The sequence below is a fragment of the Vipera berus genome (genome assembly GCF_964194415.1).
Source record: "Vipera berus genome assembly, chromosome: 1".
Classification (NCBI taxonomy): domain Eukaryota; kingdom Metazoa; phylum Chordata; class Lepidosauria; order Squamata; family Viperidae; genus Vipera; species Vipera berus.
In genome coordinates, this window is record NC_138202.1 from 176,647,521 (window position 1) to 176,668,610 (window position 21,090).

General features: G+C 37.3%; 1 protein-coding gene across 3 annotated transcripts in view; it reads left to right on the top strand.

The window, feature by feature from the left end:
• Positions 1 to 21,090, top strand: part of NBEAL1 (neurobeachin like 1) — a gene marked incomplete at its 3' end in the record, with an annotated part of 103,728 nt that overhangs the window by 14,635 nt on the left and 68,003 nt on the right. For all 3 annotated transcript variants that reach the window (XM_081339542.1, XM_081339543.1, XM_081339541.1), the window contains exons 3-9: positions 6,003 to 6,094; positions 11,324 to 11,485; positions 12,322 to 12,403; positions 13,875 to 14,002; positions 15,276 to 15,358; positions 17,451 to 17,536; positions 19,129 to 19,435. In XM_081339542.1, the coding sequence (XP_081195668.1) occupies positions 6,003 to 6,094; positions 11,324 to 11,485; positions 12,322 to 12,403; positions 13,875 to 14,002; positions 15,276 to 15,358; positions 17,451 to 17,536; positions 19,129 to 19,435 (940 nt within the window). The remainder of the gene's footprint in view (positions 1 to 6,002; positions 6,095 to 11,323; positions 11,486 to 12,321; positions 12,404 to 13,874; positions 14,003 to 15,275; positions 15,359 to 17,450; positions 17,537 to 19,128; positions 19,436 to 21,090) is intronic.

Below are 21,090 nucleotides of genomic sequence, written 5' to 3' on the forward strand. Positions count from 1 at the left end.
AATGCTTTAAATAAATTGTATATAGTTAGAATTGTGGGCTAAGGTAGTTTTTAAAAGCAACTAGATAAATTCATGATCATAACGTCTGGTAGAAACCACAACTATATTTCACCAATCATGATGCCATCATCCAAACCACACTGATTATGCATCTTGCTATTTGTAGTTTGTGATCATGACACAAACTACCGGTATATGCCGTACATAATCCATATCATTTGTGCAATAAAGTCATGATGGGTGTGACATTTTTTTCCACCAGCATCCATGTTCATGGGCTATGCATTTATCTCCTTATAATTAAATATATGCAGGAAACTTGTGAACTGAATGACAGAATAATCCTGTCTTGGTTTCTTGCTGTGTATGTGTGCTAAAAAATTCACTTGGGCACAGTGGATCAAAAAATGATGAACGACAATTGTTTTCGGTTTGACTTAGTAGCACAACGTTTTTCCTAGCATTTCGAAGGTTGGTTCAAGTGTTAGAAAAACCCTCTTGAAAATCAGAACATTGAAGAAGACATTCTGACTCCAAAGACAAGCTTCTACAAGACTATTCCATAGGCAATGACTTTTAAAACTCCATTTAAAATAATCTCATACAAATACAGGTAGTTCTTGACTTACAACAGTTCATTTAGTGACTGCTTGAAGTTACAACAGCACTGAAAAAAGCGACTTAAGACCATTTTTCACACTTACAACTGTTGCAACATACCCATGGTCACATGATCAAAATTCAGACATTTGGCAACTGACTCATATTTATGACGGTTGCGGTGTCTTGGGATCGTGTGATCCCCTTTTGTGACTCAAAAGTGCTTTTTCAAAAGGCAACTTGATTTTTTTTCCCTTGAGGAAGGAAACCATCTCCTTTTGTGACCTTTTGACAAGCAAAATCAATGGGGAAGCCAGATTCACTTAACCTGTTACTTAACATGATTAAGCGATTCACTTAACAGCTGTGGCAAGGTTGTAAAATAGGGCAAAACTCATTTAACAAATCTCTCACTTGGCAAGGGAATTTTTGGGCTCAATTGTGGTTGTAAGTCAAGGACTACTTATATAGTTTTTCTTTAGATTTGATAAGCTTACTTTTGAAAAGTTATTTTTGCTGGTCTGTGGTCATAATAATGACCTGATTGATTGATTAGTCATTGACAAAATGAGACACTCTGGTGACACTCCCCTGGGCTGGGTCTGGCACTAGTCAAAGAAAAAAATGCCTCCCTCAGTTGGCTGTGACCATTGATTTAATTTTTTTTAATTTAATTTTAATTTTAATTCCATTTATATCCCGCCCTTCTCCGAAGACTCAGGGCGGCTTACAAGCTTAGCAGTAGCCTTCATTCTATGTATATGCCTGCTTATTAGGGCTTTCACACACACCCCAAGCGGCTGTGTTTGCCAGAGAGTATGCTCTACACACCCTAAATTTTTTGGTTCTTCAGATGTGGTAGGGATTGATTTGCTTGGCCTTCCACTCTGTTTCTTCACAAGGAAAAAGGAAGCATTTGGACTTTTAGTTCAGCAGTAAAATAGCTTGTCCCTAGAGTCTCCCGTGAGCTATTTTTACTGAGTTTTCCTTGTTTCTTGACTTTCAGTACTGTATTCAACCTTTGTGGAGTTTCTGAAAACTAGCAAGAGTTTTGCAACTATCAAAGATAGTGGCAGTATTAACGTCTGCCTAGCGACTCTACCTGACGTTGCTTGTGTTATAAAACCAACAGTTTTAATTAATACAAAACTAAACAAAGACCACTTGTACTAGTAGGTCATTTTGGAGGCATTGAAATTGGAGTCCCAATCTTCTTCTTGCCTGCAACTTATTCTGTATAGGAATTTGTGTGGGCAGCCATGAGGCCATTCTGTTCAGCTAATAAATGAAACTCTGCATGGAAGTCCTAGAAATGCATGTATGTATTTCATTTATATGCCCACCTATCTCACATTCTTGACTTATTTAGTTATTTGTCCATTTGTTAGATTTATATGCTATTTTTCTCCAAGGAGTTCAAGGTAGTGTAGTTGGAGGTCCCTCCACCACAGCAGCACCACAACCTGTGTTCTTCTGTATTGCCAATTATACAGGGAACATTTGCCACGAGTTGATTACATCTCTTTTATTTAAATTTCTGGGGCACTATCTGTTAAATAATAAAGATGAATTTATTTCTTTAAATTAAAATTAAAAATAAAATTATTTATGTGTTGTTGTTAGTTGCAAAGTCGTGTCCGACCCTGCGCGACCCTATGGACAACGTTCCTCCAGGCCTTCCTATCCTCTACCATCTTCTGGAGTCCATTTAAGCTCACGCCTACTGCTTCAGTGACTCCGTCCAGCCACCTCATTCTCTGTTGACCCCTTCTTCTCTTGCCCTCAATCTTTCCCAGCATTAGGCTCTTCTCCAGTGAGTCCTTCCTTCTCATTAGGTGGCCAAAGTATTTGAGTTTCAACTTCAGGATCTGGCCTTCTAAAGAGCAGTCAGGGTTGATCTCCTCTAGGACTGACCGGTTTGAACGCCTTGCAGTCCAAGGGACTCGCAGGAGTCTTCTCCAGCACCATAGTTCAAAGGCCTCAATTCTTTGGCGCTCAGCCTTTCTTATGGTCCAGGTTTCACAGCCATACATTGCAACTGGGAAAAACATGGCCTTGACTATATGCACTTTTGTTGGCAGGGTGATGTCTCTGCTTTTTATTATGCTGTCTAGATTTGTCATAGCTTTCCTCCTCAGGAGCAAGCATCTTTTAATTTCTTATTTATGTGTAAGTGTTGCTAATGATTGCCAATTCTTGTTATGGGATAGTTTTGTGTTTTTCATTTATTGATTGTATTTTTATTGCTCAGTGACTGAAAGTTCTGTCTCTGTCTTTAGCAACTTGTGGGGTGGTGGTGCAGGTTGAATGGGAAAAAAAATCCTCAGCTCAGGTGGGAACTGGAATCTAATATTAATCTCCTTGATATTAGTCAAATGAGTGTCCTACCTTTGTCTTTGTACTAACTCTGAAGGTGATTACAACAATAAAAACACAGAGTGTTCCACATTATATCTGTGGAAAACTATATTTACAGTAAGTAATAAAACACAGAAGGAATTTACAGATAACTTACTTCCCTGTTTATGCTCATCAAATTCCTTCCTCCTTTTAGTTGTCCATATGTGCACCAGAGACATATCTGAAACAGTTATGCTCAAACTGTAATTCAGTTTAAAGATAAAGGTGAACTATGGTTTTCTTGAGTCCTCAGCCTTTGAATGACCTCTTTCTTGGCTCAAAGGGAGACTGAGCAATATGATTTCATGCGATCATGGTTTAATTTGTTGTTTGAAACTTGAGCTGTACTTCTCTTTTAAACACAATTGTTGTATTCATTTTTATTTGAGGGATTTTGTTTTTATTTTACTCACATGTGCTGTTTTTCATATACCGTAATGCTATTTTGGGATTGTAAGTGAATTGTTTTAACTTATGTTTTACATGTCTTTGTTGTAAAGGATGATGGTGATGATTATGTGTTTTTAAATTTGGCTACTAGCTATACTGAATTAGGTTTTGCTTCTATGAAAGGTGATTATAATGTGTCTGATTTTAGGTGGCACTAGCAAATCTGATTAGAACCCTACATATTGAATAATTCTAAGAAAAGCTTCAAGGAAAAAAATTACTTAGCAATTGATTGTTAAAATATTTTGAAATGATTGTTAATTTTTTTTCACATGTGTTCAGTCTAGTTTGTTTCTGTTTTACTTAAACAAGGCCTTTTAACATTATATCTTGTTAAGTTTGCTCAAAGTTAACCAAACATTTCTACTTGTCATGCCTTATGACTTCTCGCTTCTTCAACATTAATTTGTGGATCATGGGAACTGGAAGATTTAATGAGGAAGACTTGCATTTTAGATTGTAAATTTCTTGGGGCATCTATCCTTTTGCGTTGTATACAAATGGCACTATATAAATAGATGTGGGTGTGTTCTGCCTGAATGAAGAAAAAAAAGCCCCTATAGTAGTGAAATATGGTGCCAATTATTCCCTGCCTTCTGGTAAATTAGAAGTACTGCAAAAACAGCAGTTATTCATTGCCTTTCAATAGAGGATAAAACAATTTTTAAAACCTGTCTTGCCTACATTTTTTCTTCTGTTCACTTGTGTCCAATTCTTGGAGCTGCTTGGACAAAACGTCCCTGCAGTTTTCTTGGCAAGCTTTTTCAGAAATGATTTGCCATTGTCTGTATTCTAGGGCTAAGAGAGAGTGACTGGCCCAAGGTCACTGGCATTGTGCCTAAGGCGGGACTAGAACTTACAGTCCCTGATTTCTAGGTTGACTCAGCCTTACATCCTTCCGAGGTCAATAAAATGAGGACCCAGACTGTTGGAGGCAATATGCTGACTCTATAAACTGCTTAGAGAGGGCTGTAAAGCACTGTGAAGCAGTATATAAGTCTAAGTGCTGTTGCTGTTCTAGCTTGATATCTTAAGTCTGTAGCCCAAACTGGCTTTCTCCGGACTGCTTTCCATGATAATAAAATAATTCAATGCCCTTTTTGCTGGAGCAACGTAATTAACTTTGGAGCTACATAATAAAGAATAGAACAACTAAACCTCATAGCTGTTTCCTTTAAATGGAGAGGTTTGTGATGTCAAAACCAGGAAAACTTACAGCAAAAACAAGACAGCAGCTTAATCACTTGCATCACTGGCTTTTCTTGGGAGAAGACATTGTAATGTAGACAAGTTTCTAACTCTCTGAGTTGGCATGTTTGCTATTGCCACGTTGGGGTATATGCTGATTTGTCATCTGGAAAGGATAGAAATGTTTTAAAAATAATACAAGAGTCTAGTGATGGATGCCTATTTACTCTGAAACTGAGTCACCCTCCCAGTCTGATTTTTCAATATATGTTTTTGCTTTGGAATAAAGTTTTAATGTCTTCTCATATTCCTGGTTTTGGGAAAGATTCTTTATTTCCATAGATACTGAAAGTGTGTCCACTTTTTACCAGTAGCTAAATCCCCCAACAGGAAAAAAAATCACTGTGCTATTCTGTTTTCGGAACTTTTTTTCCTAATTCATGTTGCAAGTTGTTTAGTTGATGATGCCAAGGTATTCAGAAGAAGGATTTCATAGCACATGACTCTCAGAAGCTCTGTAGAAAAGACAAATTCGCTTGTGTTTACAAAATATTGATAGTTGGAATTGCAAAATCTATACTTATTTCCGTGAGACTGCTTATCCCAATAATTGCAATAATCAGAATAAAATTATTGTAGAGAAGAAACTCAGTGGCTTGAGAATGTGCTGTGACTTTTTAAAATAAACTAATTGTGTAATGCCTTGATCCAATGTTGAAGGATATCTTAAACCTATAGTTACTTACACTTGTTTGATTTAGATTTCACAAGGTTTAATCATAATTTATTAAGCAAACTATAGTCACTGATTTAGTGCAGACTGCAGAAGCTAAGTTTGTGTAACCTATAAAGCCAGACTGAAACACATCGCTTTGTTGCCAGATTTGTTTTATGAAGCAGACCAGTGAATCAAATCTTTGATCCATCTCACTCAGTATGTGCTGGCTGTAGCTCTCTGATATCCAAGTCTTTTCCAATTAGTTTTCTGTAAGCTACTTTAGGTGATAGGTATAAAACCTGTGTCTTTTGAATGTACACACCCTACCACTGATACCTGTGCCTTTCTCTTTACTCTCCAGTCTTGTTTAAATGATTGGTTGGAACAGGGTTTTCTCAATTTAGTAAACAGCTTCTCTTTTTCCATTCAGTTGGATAAAACATAAAGTTTCCTTTAAGTTGAGCTGAATTCATGACTTCATGAACATATAATATCTGAATTGATGATTAAATGAGAAACATCTAAATTAGTCATGTCAGAACTACAGAAGGAGTATACTGGCAAGCGACGTACAAAAACATTTTAAAATATTTCTGGGATTAAAAAACAACAACAATGTATTAAACCAGTCTGTTTTTCTTCACAGAAAGATCCAGACTACTTGAAGCTCTGGTTGGACAGTTTTGTTTCTAGCTATGAACAGTTTCTGGATGTGGACTTTGAAAAACTGCCCACTCGGTATGTTGAAATAGATCTGATTTGATCTGATATATAATATGGCTAAATAGATATAAAATATTTGTGATAATACTTTTATCAAGTATAATAAGCAAATACATACTGTAATGAATGCACAAATCAAAGTGAAGAAGTCAGCACATCTTTTTATCTGATGGTCAACTCTTAATCCTGATAAAATGTATAAAATATATAATGTCCCCACATTTTGTGCTTATTTAATTTTTTCCTCACCATTTAATGGAAAATGCAAGCTGCTCTAATCTTAACTTTGTTATCTCTTTGAATCATATTTTATATTAACTTGTCTTGAAGAACTCATGTGAAAATGAGTTTAAGAAGAGACTGGTCAGTCACTTGTCTGAAATGGTATAGGGTCTCCTGCTTGAGCAGGTGACTGACTAGAAGATCTCTAAGGTCCCTTCCACCTGTATTCTGATTCAGTGTGCTTACACACAAAGACACACACACACACACACACACAGAGAGAGAGAGAGAGAGAGAGAGAGAGAGAGAGAGAGAGAGAGAGAGAGAGAGAGAGACCGTGATGTAAGTGGATAAAATCTTCAAGGTGGTGGATTAGTATCATGATTGAATTGTACATAGATAAACATTGCCATATGTACAAAAGGGGTAGAGTTTTTACCATGACAATGAACTTGGAGATTTAACTCCTCCCTCCATGGACATTCATGCATACGTGCAAATCTAAAATGTGAAGCAGCAGTAAATGGAAGAATGCTGCCAAAATTTGAAACTTAGCTGCTGATTTTTCTATGCAGAAGACCTGCAGGAGAGCAAGACTTTCTTTTGGTTGACAAATTTAGTTTCGGGGAAGGAGTGTTGCACATGTGCATCAATATACTATCCCCAGATTTGGAGATACAAATGATAGCACGTGGCCTCCTGTATGTTGATCCCGACGCACACAAAGTGCACAAACATCACATGGCCTGAAGACCTAAGCTGTTGTTCTTCTCCAAAGTATACTTGGAACCTGAAACACAAAATTTCCAGTCTGTTTCATCTCATATCTTACAGGTCATTTTGTCAGCAAAATGATCAAAATCAGTAGTGCCCCAAGCTAAAGTTGTGGTATTCATCAACTTTATTTTACATTAGGATATTCTCCCTTTGTTCCACACTGGTATTTCTTGTCCTAGCTTACATTCTTCAAAAATGGGTTTTGAGCTGTTAAATTATAGAGTCAAGTAAACATTCTTGTTTGCTTTAAACCAGGAAATGACCTTGGAATGTGCTTTTTGAATGTACTTACTTAGCCTAAGATAATGCATTCTCTTAGCAGCATGAATTCCTTGTGTGCTTGTTCAAAGGTCAGTCCTTGTGGTCTCTAGTGGAGCTTACTCATTGGTAAAGATGTGGAGTTATGTGGCAGTTGGGACAGAAATCTGGTCCCCAGTAGAGTGATCAGGAATGTCCTCAAATGCAGCACAACTGTAGTCCATCTACACACAGAGTGTCTGAGACCATGAAGTCTTAATTCTAAAATTACCAGTTTGCATCACTGAATAATCAGGGTGTAGCCTGATAATCATGGATGGATTTTCATTGTTTGACTCAAGTTTGACTCAAATTGACTCAAGTGAAAACAGGATACTGAATGTAGGATGAAGATTAGTAACATTTTGTTGAAGAAACTCCTATCAGCACAACCAACACAGAGTACATTATTTGAATCAACTTTAGACATTGGACTGAATAGAGCATTTAGTGGATCATTAGTTACAGTCTCCTGGTCACAGAATTCTTCAGTTGTGCCTTAATATTAATTTTAACATATTCTTAAAATAATAGTAATTTTGAAGACCTACAAATCAGTTTGGATGTTTACTTTATGGTTGATAAGATTAAGCCTGAATTGTTTTATCATATCTTAACTAATAGTATTTTTAGGTATCAGCATAACAAAATATTAAAAGGGAGAAAGTATACAATCTGTAGATTAGCAGCAGTGCTGTTTAACTGTTCAGTATAAAATCAAGAGTTTTGCTCTGATGTTATTGACAAGATTGAACTTAACTGATTGATAAGAGAAAATATCTAGGGAAATAAAGTTGAAGATTGTTATGGTGTAAAATTGCTTCCCTAAAATAACATATTTTATGGGGTGTATGTTTGAAATGGAGGATGTGGATTGCTAAAAATGGTTGTGTATTTTTTTAAAAATGTAAGGGACGTGGTGGCTCAGTGGGTTAGGACGCTGAACTTGTCGATCAGAAGGTCGGCAGTTTGGCAGGTCGAATCCCGAGCGCCACGTAGCAGAGTGAGCGCCTGTTACTCGTCCCAGCTTCTGCCAACCTAGCAGTTCGAAAGCACGTAAAAATGCAAGTAGAAAAATAGGGACCACTACGGTGGGAAGGTAACAGCGTTCCATGCGCCTCTGGCGTCTAGTCATGCCGGCCACATGACCACGGAGACGTCCTCGGACATGCGCTGGCTCTTCAGCTTTGAAACGGAGATGAGCACCGGCCCCTAGAGTCGGAAACGACTAGCACGCATGTGTGGGGGAACCTTTACCTTTTATTTTTTAAAAATAATATCGGATGCCTGGTAATCTCTTCTTTTTGCGCATAATGGGTGCAATTTTTTATAAAGGCAAATAGAGTATTATAAAATAAATGTTCCATAAGTATAGGATGGGGGAAACTTGACTTGGGTAATAATATGGATATAAAGGAACTGAAATTATGGTTGACCACAAGTTGATAATGGGTCAGCTGTGTGAATGGATTGGGTAAAGGCAATTTTAGGCTTCATCAGTAAAGTTCCCAAAATATGGAAAGCAATAGTTCCACTATATTCTTCATTAGTCAGACCTCCATCTTAAGTTGCTGTGTCTAATTTAAAGCACCCCACTTTAAAGAAACTGAAACAAGTGCAAAGGACAAGGGGATATACAAGGAACTGTTGATCCTTGAGAAAAGATGATTGGGGTGATGTTACAGCACTTGTTAAGCAACTGAAAGAATGTAACAAGAGAAGAAGATCCTGTTATTTTTTCAGGATGTGGAAAAATCTTAAATTACAGAAGATTCCAGTTGAAGAGTTGAAGAAACTTTCTCATAGTAAAAGTATTTCAACAGGGGAACTAGCTATTAAAGGAGACATTGAACAATGTTCAGTGGACAAGTTTAAATAGGGGCTAGACAGCTGCCCATCAAAAATATTTTAGGTTGGGGGTTTGTCCTGGGAAGGGACAGGACTGAGTGGTCCATGTTCTATGATTCTGTGGGGTTATTCTTGACCATTACATTTGAAAAACATAGGATGAAGCCAGTTGACTGCAGGGCACCCCTTCTTGTAGGCATTCTCCTAATATTTTTTTCCTCACCCCATTTTTTTCTCAAGGTAACTCAACAGACGAGGCTGATATTATATTACAGGAAGAATGTTATTCAGAGATGCAGGCTTGTAAGGAACATATAGAGCAGGGGTGTCAAACTGGCGGCCCACGGGCCAAATGCGTCACGTGCAGGCCACGTCCACCCTGGCTCTGCAAAGGCAAAAAACGTTGCGATATGTCACGGTACATCATGTGACACGATCAAGTTTGACAACTGTGGTATGGACCGAAATCACCATGGTGCTTTGCTTCTCTTTTAAGGGAAAGCCAAGCACTCTATATTACAGTCAGTTTCTTGGCAACTGTGCTGGTGCAACATGAAAGATTAATCTCCTCTCCTCCTTTGTATATTCCAAAGTTCCTTTGACACATTGTTTTACTTATATCTGAAGAGGTAAAATCTTCCTACCTGTTTGCCTTACTGCAGGGGAGAGTTTTCTATTGGGCAGGAAATAAGAATATGTCAGATTATTTTCCCCCAATTACTGTGTTAAACAGAAGGCATGCCAGCTACTAAGGTGACTCTAATAATAGAGATGCTTATCTCAGTTTCGGAATCTGATTCCATATAAAGCAATCATGGAAAGGCAATAATCCACAGCAAGCTTTTTGTTTAGAGGTTAGCTAATCATGAGGAATCTAGTGTTATACTTTAATTGCTCTTAATTACCAGGTAGATCTGGTAATTGAGGAAAATCTTGAGAGGAATAATAGAACTGTGCAATACTGGAAGAATTTCCTTAATTCTTTTCTGTTTCTGTAGTCCTCCGTGTATTTCCAATCATCAAATGTGCTTAAGTTTGAGTCTTATTATTATTATTATTTAAGTATGCCACTATTAGGAATATGACAGGTGGCTTAGCACTGAGAAACTGGAATATTTTTGCCAAGGGATATTAAAATAAATATCTAAATATCTGTTAAAAGAACAAGCACCTGGTATGAAGGAATAAACTGGAATTCTGACAAAAAATGCCCCCGCTGTTCCCTGCTAAGTTGGGCAAATTCTCTGCTTTTTTCTTTTACTGGGCTTCCAAATATGGAATATAGATTTTAAAAACATACCATTATGAATACCAGCCTGAATTCACAGTTCTTCAGAGACTCAGCCTAATTCTAGGAGTCAATCAGTCTTTACTCTGAATCAGGCCAGACTTTTGGTTCTATGCTTCAGTTTGGTTTAGGTTTGTTTTTTTCCTAAAGCATAGAAGTGTGGGAGCCAGTCTTCCTTCAGGGGGAAAGCTGTTGCGCGATGAGGAGGTTGCCACTAAGGTCATCTTTTTCTACCCCAACTTTTTTAAATCTCTTGAGAGACCTTGTCCTGCAGGCAGATGGTACCTGGAGAAAATAGAGTTGTAGCTAAGAAGTTCCAAAGCTTAGGCCCGGGATATTTGCAGGACCGTCTGCTGCCAGGAACGTTTTCCCATCGCCCTGTGCGCTCACACAGAGAGGGCCTCCTCAAGGTGCCGTCGGACAGACAATGTCGGCTGGTGACCCCCAGGGGGAGGGCCTTCTCTGTTGGGGCACCTGCTTGGTGGAATCAACACCCCCAGGAGCTCCGGATGGCCCCAGACCTTCGGTCCTTTCGCCGTGACCTTAAGACATATCTTTTCCAACAGGCCGACCTGGACTGATGATAATGGGGTTTTTAATTATGATTTTAAATGTTTTTATTGGTTTTAGTGGGACTTTGACGTAATTTAATTCTTTTTAATATTTGTATTTATTTGTATTTTATTGTTGTTAGCCGCCCTGAGTCCTTCGGGAGATAGGGCGGCATACAAGTCTCATTATAAATAAATATAAATAATTATGTCAAAATGACTGTTGCTTTTTGCCTCTCATATTTCCTGGCTTTATTTTAGGGTGGATGACATTCCCCCTGGAATATCTCTGCTTCCTGATAACATTCTTCAGGTTTTGAGGCTCCAGCTGCTGCATTGTGTTCAGAAATTGTCAGAAGGGTTGGAAGAGCCACAACAAGCACTGACGCTTCTCCTAGTCAAGTTCTTCATCATTCTTTGCCGGTATCTTTTTTCACTGAATTGTTTTTTCAAAATACACTGGAGAGTGTCAAGAAAGAGATCCCTGATTCTATTTCCGTTACTTTTCTTTTGATTTTTTGTTTACTGATTTTCGAATGTACCTGCTCAATCCTCTCTCTTTCTGTATTCTTCTCATATTTTTTTTCTCCCCTCTATCTCTTTTTCTCCCTTGGAAGTATAGTATCAAATTAGTCTGGGAGTTACAACATTGGCTATATCTATGGTAACTGAATTTCACATTATCAAAATTCCTATGCTTTTATTTGGATTGTATATTTGTTTTTATATTGCGAACAGCCCAAGTTGATAGGACCCCGGCTATGTTCAATCAAAATAAATACATATTTTTAAAAATCATGTTCAGTCATGATTTGATTTATCTGTGGGTTGTTGAAGAAGGCATAATTGTAACCAACTCATATTAGCTCATGTTAAGCTATAAGTTGTTTTCAAAGGTAAAATAATATATTATTCTAAGCCAGAAGTAACTATATTGTGGTTAGCATAACATGTGGCCTCAGCTATTGAAAATATAGCTAACTGGTCATTCTGATATTAATACATTTGCTATATCAAGGTTTCTAGGTTTATACATTGTCATTGTCCAAATCTATCTACTTTACTACTCTGAATTATTTTGAGACTACATTACAGAGAAAAGTGAGATTTTAAAACATGTAGCCTCTCATAGTTTGCATTTTGGGATATTTAAACATTTGTGTAAGAATAATTTTGGAAATCTCTATAGATATTCCTTTCCATCAGTCCTCTTCTATCATACAGTTGCTTCACCTCTTACATGTTTCATTCTGTTTCAGAAACTTAGATAATGTGGAAGAGATTGGGACTTGTTCCTATATTAACCATGTGATTACAATGACCACACTCTACATTCAGCAGGTAAATGAATTTGCAATGGTCAGAAGGATGACCACAAACTCTAAAGGGTTTAAGCAGTGGGAGCACACTGAGGCTGAAGTAGTCTGTTCACTTGGAAACCAAATATTAAAACTGAAGTCAACAATAATGTATATTTAGATATAGACAGGATATGTATTTCTACAATCATTACAGTGTTTTTGCTTTGTTCTAGTTTTGTGCTTTCCTTTTTCACTACCTTTTTTAGGGTTGGGATTTTGGAAAGGGGAGAGAGAAGTATGTTTGTTATTCTAAACTAAACCAAAGAGCATTATTTGAGCATTTTATTTTTATTTTTGTTGATATTGTGTAGGACGGTGCATGATATCAGGGAGTGATTGGGATTTCATTACATAATTTGTGCATTTTATTTATGATTTGTTAGATTATTGTTAGAGCTTCAGGGGAAAAAGGTGGAATATGAATGTATTAAATAATATTATTTGGCCAGCACATTCTGTGAGGACTGTGCACAACTGTCAACGTTGCTAACATCGAATGTTATTGCTTGACAAGAGATGAAGAAGTAGCCGTTTCATATTTTAAACTTGTGTATTGCTTTAAGACGTGTATTGTTTTAGTTTAAGGTTAGGAGGGGGAATGAGTAGGATTGTACTTTCCAAGGCCATTTTTCTTCCTAAAGAAGATAAGGCTTTGGTGGTCTTCTAACGGAAGGGAAACTGTTTCTTTAAATTACCGTAATTGGAGAATATGATTAATGACAAAATTAGAAAGGTGGAGAATTGTGTTTTAATATATTGTGCAAGGGGCGGGGATTTCAGATTCCAGCTTCTTTCGAGCAAGCATTTGTCAGTGTATTAGGCTAATAAAGGACTTTTAAGGTACAGTAAACAATGCCTCTGAGTCACTTGAAAAGCCCATACATCGGAAACTTGACAACAACTTTGAAATTTTTTTCTATATCCTGTCACAGATGCTATCCTTATGCTTTGGTGTGCCAGTTAGTTAAATGGTGAGCTCTTGGAGTTTACTGTAATGCTAAGAAGAGTCTTTTGCAACCACATACATCTCAGCAGCCAGTAAATCAAGTGACTGGCTGGCTGACAGGGAGCTCAGTCAGGTGGAGGTTGCCTTCAGTGTGTCTTTATCCTCCTTTTGGTGTGTGCTCCACTAGGTCATGACTAATGCAGCCCTTAGGATCAAAACATTTGTCTGACTGTGTTCTAGCTAAAAACAGAGAAGCAAAACAGGTCAGATTAAAACCTCTTCATTCTTATATATGTTCATAGTGATCATATGCCGTGGATTGGTTCATGTATAATTTGTGGTTCGTTTGAGCTAGGTCTGTTGAACAAGCAACATGGATACATTTCTACATAGGTGACAAACTGAAGATGTACAGAATGTTTTCAATTCAAGCCCTTGAAATGTTTGTAAAAGACTTCTAAAGTATTTTACACTATGATGAAAAACTTGTTTGTTACTTCTTTAGCTGAAGACTAAAACAAAGGAGAAAGAAGTGGCTGATCAAACATCTATAGAAGAGTTTGTGCGACATGCGCTGGCTTTTTGTGAAAGTCTTTATGATCCATATAGGAATTGGAGGCAAAGAATTGCAGGGTATGTGAGAATATTATACAGTATTAACACTCTATTAATGAGAAGGAAGGACTCACTGGAGAAGAGCCTAATGCTGGGAAAGATTGAGGGCAAGAGAAGAAGGGGACGACAGAGAATGAGGTGGCTGGATGGAGTCACTGAAGCAGTAGGCGTGAGCTTAAATGCACTCCAGAAGATGGTAGAGGACAGGAAGGCCTGGAGGAACGTTGTCCATAGGGTCGCGATGGGTCGGACATGACTTCACAACTAACAACAACAACAACAACAACAACAACAACACTCTGTTCTTGTTATTTTAATCTGTTTAAAATAAAGATGCAAAATATATAATCCCATAAAATGTAGTGCTAAATAGAAAATATATTGATTAGACAAGAGGATTGAGGCCTCATGTAATCCTGCCCCTCAAATTGCCTACACTTGTGATTTGCTACCAGAATGCAGTATAAGCCTCCAAGTACGATGCTTCAGGATCCTTCTGTACCATCCACCACAGGAGAGACAGAATGGGAGGCTACATCCACTTTATGCTAATAAGGAGATTAGATGGACCTCATCTTTTTAAAAGTTTGAACAGATTATGTCATAAAATACTCATAGTTCTATCTGATGCTGCACTCAGATATTCAGACTGGAAAATAATGGTTATCCATTTTGGAATAAGACAAGATGTTAAACAAACTAAAACAGTGTTTTAATTCTAGCTTCTCTTAAAATGTTTAAAATAGAAGAAGGGAATATTATTCATAAAATCACAACAAAAGGCAAAGTATAAATCAAATCAAATAAAAAAATCGATTAGAATTTTGCTTGTTTGATTGCTCACATCCTGAAAATTCTATAGGAAAAGGCTTTTTTTTTATCTGGACTTTTTAAATGGAGATGTACGTATACAGGTATCATCACAGCTATAGGACTTTGTTTAATAATTTTTTATCGTACAAAAAAAGCCATCACTTCTAGGAAAGATCAGTAAAGTCCATTGTTTATGTGAATACTGTGGTTTCTCTTCAGACCATATAAATCTTTATGTGAATAAGATCAGATATATTTATAAAAGTTGCACTGTTAAAGCCACATTTCCTTAAAGTTTATGTTTTTGGCTTGATGCAGAAATAAAAAACAACCCAAGGGGTATTTTAAGAATGTCATGTAACATAAATGTTATACAGAATCAATGCATTATTAATGAACATACGTTTTGGTATGACTAAAATGTGTTTTGAAGCTTTATTATAAATGAATATGATTTTTCTGTGTCCATATATTGTAGGCGTATTCTGAGCACAGTTGAAAAAAATAGACAAAAATATAAACCAGCTTTACTCACAGTGGAATTTGTCCCTTTCTTTTACCGTGAGTACTTTGTTATAATGTCCTACCATTCAGAATTGTTTTAAACAGAATTTTTCAGAAATAAGATTTTCACCATAGTTTTCAGTTTGAAGGTGCCGGTGCTCTCTGAGCTTGGTTTAGAATTCTCTTCTATCGGTAACTTGAAAATGATAAATAATTAAGCAATTTAAAGACATTATTGACCCAGATGCATTCTGGATAATCAAGGTGCATTTTCAATGCTATAGCATTGTCTTCAGATGTGTGTGAAAGAAAGTCTCTTGCCCAAGGTTCCTCCACTCCTGGTGGGGTCCTGGGAGGCATTACAGCACATGTTCATCTGCATGTGGTATCATTTTTTGAGAGCTCACAAGAAGTGCCCTAGAAACTTGTCTGCTTATGAATCATAAATTAGTATATTTTTTTTATTTTCCCTCTTAATGGATCTGTCATGAGCCACAGATTGCAACTGGCTTAATTGCTCTTTTCTAATTAAAACACCTTAGATTTGAAATGGTGCTACCAAGAACAGTGGTTTTTCATGAAGTGTGAGGAAGACTCATCATCTAAAACTCAGAACCCAATGTAACAATTCTTTAAGCATTGTGGAAAATGTTGCAAAAATGACTATCACAAGTTATTGGCACAGTAATAAAAGCACTTTTTGAAAGTAATTATGCTACATTTCTTCCTTTGAAATCAAGTCTGCAATCATTAAGACCCATACATTTCTGGGGGAAAACCCTGTAATTACTGTTGAAGTGGGATACGCTTTATAAAAGGCAAAAAAATATGAATTTTAAATCTAGCTCTGTTAAGTATTCAGAGTTAAAACCCCTTTTAGCATTAATGTGAATCTCCCTATTATGTTTGGCTTGCACAATTAAGCTCTTGAATACTCTATTTGTTTCCAAACTTGTTTTGCATTTGATTACACCTCTCTCTTGAAGATTAAACAGTGACTTTATAACAGTGCAGGCTTCTGCCATTACTGGGAACTTCTCAAGAAGCTAATTCCCAAAAAAATAATCTGTGGTGGTTTTGGCAGTAGCTACGCTATGGGTCAAGCTATTGCTATGGCAACAATTTCCAGGTTAATGTTTATTACTGAGCAAAAATTCTTTAGGTCAGTTGTAATTGCCTTCTATGAGGTAAGGTTTAAGTTTAGATACAATATAATGATTTTTTTTCAGTGGCAATTTGAGTCAACATCCAGTTTGGGCATAAAACATTAGCCTTCTCAAAAATAATATGGAGAAGTATGGCAACTTAAGACATTCCATTATGTTAAACATATTTTATTTAAATATTTGAAAGCTGTGTAACCTTTGAATGGTTTTAGCACTTTGCTTGACACCCTCCTGATTTTGGACCACAATTTCCACAATCCCTGGCCATTGAGCAGGGTGGTTGGGACTGTTGGGAATCCAAAGCATCTGAATGATACCATTTTGCTTCCCCCGGATGATGTCCTTCTGCCAGACTGATGTGATCCTCCTTTCTTTTTCAGTAGAGATCTGACTAAACATCTGGAGTCTTTTTTTTTGGTTCCAGAGTAACTGCACCTTTCAGAGTGAAGTTAAAACCAGATAGTCTTAGCTACAATTAGGGGAGAAAGACATCTCTAATTTACAATGATGGCCTGGTAAACACCATTTAGTTACGTTTTACCAAATTATTGTTAAAGGTGACTTCTTGTGAGAGAGAGTAGACTTCATTCAGCATTGACAAAAGTGGGTCAATATCTTATGAGATTATTCTGGATATTAGCTAGTCAAACTACTCTTAATACTTTTTTTCATATGGTCTTTTAACACAATCTTATTTCCCAAACTTACCTGGTATAGTCAAGGTACATTTCACTTTTTGATTAAAAAAAACCATATTTTATGTAAGCTGCCAGTAGAATGAGCAGGAATCTCTCTTGCAGGACAAGATGGCTATGCTCAACCTTATCTCTTAGCTTTTCAGTTGTGCCTGCTTTGCCCAGTTAGGGAGGATTGGATTCCTTTATATTTGTGGCTGCAAGTGCAGGTTGTAGGGATACAATCTGTTGCTTCTCTGGTAGTGATTTTTTTTGTCCTGAAAGTTCATATTTGTTCTTTGCTTCCAGAGTGTTTTCAAGAAAGTGAGCATCTCAAAGAGAGCCTCAAATGTTGTCTATTACATCTGTTTGGAGCTATTGTGGTTGGTGGGCAGGTGAGAATATATTAATATCCTTTTCTTAATCATTGGGATGTAGGACTTACATCGTTACTGCATCATCACTTTGTGGCTTGTGTTTTATGAATACTTCCAACAATGAAGAATTTGGAGTAGAAATAGGTTAGTTATGATAAGATGGAGTGCAATTGCTGTTTTATGGGACAGACTGTAGTTCAGAGGTAAAATGCACTCATGCCCCTTTAATATCTTGAGAAAGATCCTTTCCAAGGGAGACAGAACTGAGCAATGAAGGTGAACAAAATGGTCCAATATGCTGTGATTGAACTCTGTGATTGAAATCCCATGTGCTAATTGCTTAAAATAATAAAAGAGAGTCTATATCAGTCTGTCACACAATGCCCGAGCACCAGACTTTTGTTTCCTCTTGCCTGAATTTATGACAAGGCAGCTGAAGCTATTCTGAAGAAAAGTAAGACAGATCATAGATATCTTGTATGTATGCTAGAATTCAAAGATGTCTTGGTTTAAAAGCATATTTTTAATCTTGTTTTTCCAGAATTCAGTTTAACATTAAAACAATGGTACTTAAGATGTTCTAGTAGTGAAACTGACTCTTTTCCATTTTCCTTATGCAATCTGCTTTCATCCAGTTGGAAAGATGTATAATTAATGAAAATCCGTTATAAATAGCTTGTCCTAAAAGATGTTTAGGCTGAGACAGTATCTTAAGTAAATAAAATAGTGCCGTTAGGTTCAAAGAGAAAGAATGTGTTCTTTTTCCTGAGATTGGTGAGCATAATGTGCTGAAAGTAAAGTTGTGGAAAGATATGTGTAAATTTATGTTAAGAATTTTTCTACAAGAATACACTGAAAATGTAACAATTCTGGCCAATACGTATCACAGTGGAAAGCATTTCAGCTACAGCAGGGGTGTCAAACTGCCGCACACACCCCATTTTCGGCAATGGAAAAAAAGTCGCGATACGTTGTGACACGTCATGTAACGTTGCGAGTTTGACACCCCTGAGCTACAGGAACATAGGAATTTGACTTATATTGGGCCACACTACTTAGGCAATCTACGTGTGTTTTATTTCCTTTACTGTCTGAATTTCCAAGATCTTTCATGAGAAGAATTTTTTTCTGACCCTTAGTGTGTTTGTGTGTGTGTGTGTGTGTGTGTGTGTGTGTGTATGTGAGCAATGGCACCACATGACTCAGTAGGCACATGGAATTTTGGGAATATTTTGCGACTTTTTTCTTTCTTTTGCTATTAAGTTTTCTTAACAGTTAGCACACTGTGCAATTTTTGCTTCATTTCCTCCCCATAAATAGCAAAATGTTGCCTGTGTTTTGACAATTATCACCACATTTTGATGGCAGGAAATTCTCGGAAATCTGAGCATGTTTGATGGCTAGGGTGAAACATGAACACATCTTCAATAAGTTCTTATGTAATTCCACTATCAAAGGGAAAAGTACAGTACTTTGGTATCCAGCCACAGGATTAATGTGCCGATTTTGTCCAAGTCACGCAATTTCAAACTTGTTTCATGTGCCTGTTTATGCTTCTTAAAGAGGAATTGTTCCTGATTATTTTGATAGTGAAGTATTATTAACTTTAGAGAAATGCTCTTCAAGCCATCTCTCCTGCCACTATGGAAGTCTTGATGCGTGTCCTGGCGGATTGTGACATGTGGGATAACAGAGACCCAGATGAAGTGAGCAGGAAGGCTGAGCTGACGTTGAAGTGCCTGACGGAAGTGGTGCACATTCTTCTCACTAGTAGTTCGGACCAGCGGCAAGTGGAAACCAGCACCATACTGGAGAACTATTTCAAGCTGCTGAACTCGGATCATGAGGCTTTGCCTAACTCAAGGAGGTCCCGTCAGTGGGAAAGCAGGTTCATTTCACTGCAGATTCAAATGCTGAGTGAGTAACAGGATCGTTTGGGGAAAAGAAAGGCAGGCAGGATGAGATGCTGGGACCATATGTCAGTAGGATATGGGGCCCTGACCATTTCATTCTCTCTCTGTGGCTTTTGCAATGGGACCACTTTTGAAATTAAACTGTGTCAAAATAAGAATCAGTTTGAAACATAAAGCCACAAAAGCAACATTAAGCAGCTGAAATGTCCATAGCTACAATAAAATGACAGTTCTTCAGTAATCAGTGCAGTCTGTATGCCCTTGCAGATGACATGCCCCCTGATTTTCAGGGGGCATGCCATCTGCAAGGGCATATAGACCTCTACACACAGATTGTTTGCTTTTTTACTAGCTAAATAATTAAAATAGAAACTTTTTAAAATTGTGTTGCCTGGGCAGGAATTAGAAGGTAGAGTTTGTCCTCCATTTATGATTTCTGGCTTATTAGGGAATATCAATCCAGGGTCCACTTTTTAATGACACACTAGACAAATTGGTCCCCAAATTGGTTGTTAAGAGAACATCACTTGTGAGAGGAACCAAGTGGTATGTTTTATGCAAGGATGTTAGCACTCTACAGAGCTGATTGACCATTCCATGCCAATGCAGCAAGTGTCTCTTTCATGAGCTTCAGTTAATGCTCCTGACTGAGGAGTGAGGGCAATTTCTACCTATTTAAATAATTTCAGTGCTGACTAAATATCCCTAGAATGGCTTACTAGAACCAAATTGTAAGAATTGTAACCAGCTAAGTATTCCACATTCTTTGTCCAGTCCACTCAGAAGAGGCAAATACTGTAGGACACCTATTTTCTAGGCAGAAAGATTCCCCACAGGCATTTAACAATTATTTGACAGGCTGACTTAAGGATTTCAAGGAATTGTATTCTTGTACTTCTTTACAGCAGTGATATTGAGAAGGCAGCTTCTCAGTTGATGGCAGATTTGCCAAATTGATGGCTGTTTTCAGTTGATGGCTGTTTTCTTGGCATGATTTGCAGGATAAAGAAAGTTCAGGAGAATGAGTATCCTTCAGCTACATCTTTCTGGCTTCTCTTCTATTTGTATTGGCCAGAAATTGCATTACATCTGTTGTTGTTAGAGCATTAAAGAGAAATCAGATACTTAACAGTTTCCTTCTACTTCTCCTGGACCTGTCCCTAAGAAGCTTTAGTCTGGTTCTACTGTTTATTCTGTCTGACTTTCTAGAGATCTCAAAGGGGAGAGATGCAAGCTTCTGTCATTCAAATTGTTGTTTAGACTTCTGGCCTTGAAATCTTAAAAAATGTACAACATACATAGGGGTGTCACTGTGTGTGTGTGTGGGGGGGGGTAATTTGACATGAAATAAAATGACACATCCAGAATTGTCCAATGAACTCCAAAGTCAAGCATAGGACTGTCATTTCTAGGCTACAAAATCTGTAGGTCTACTAGATGTCAGCAGATTGATAACAAAAAACTGAAAAAAAATCCTTTGCAGCTCAGTTTCGTTAACCCTAATCAGATGGGGGTTTGAAGCTGGTTTTCCCTGTGACCAGTTTAACACTATATTACGTACTTCTGCTAAGCAATGAAAAAATAGATCAATGTTTTTAAAAAAGGCAGGTGGGTTTGATGCCATGTGCTGTTGTGAATCAACTATATATTTTTTTGTTA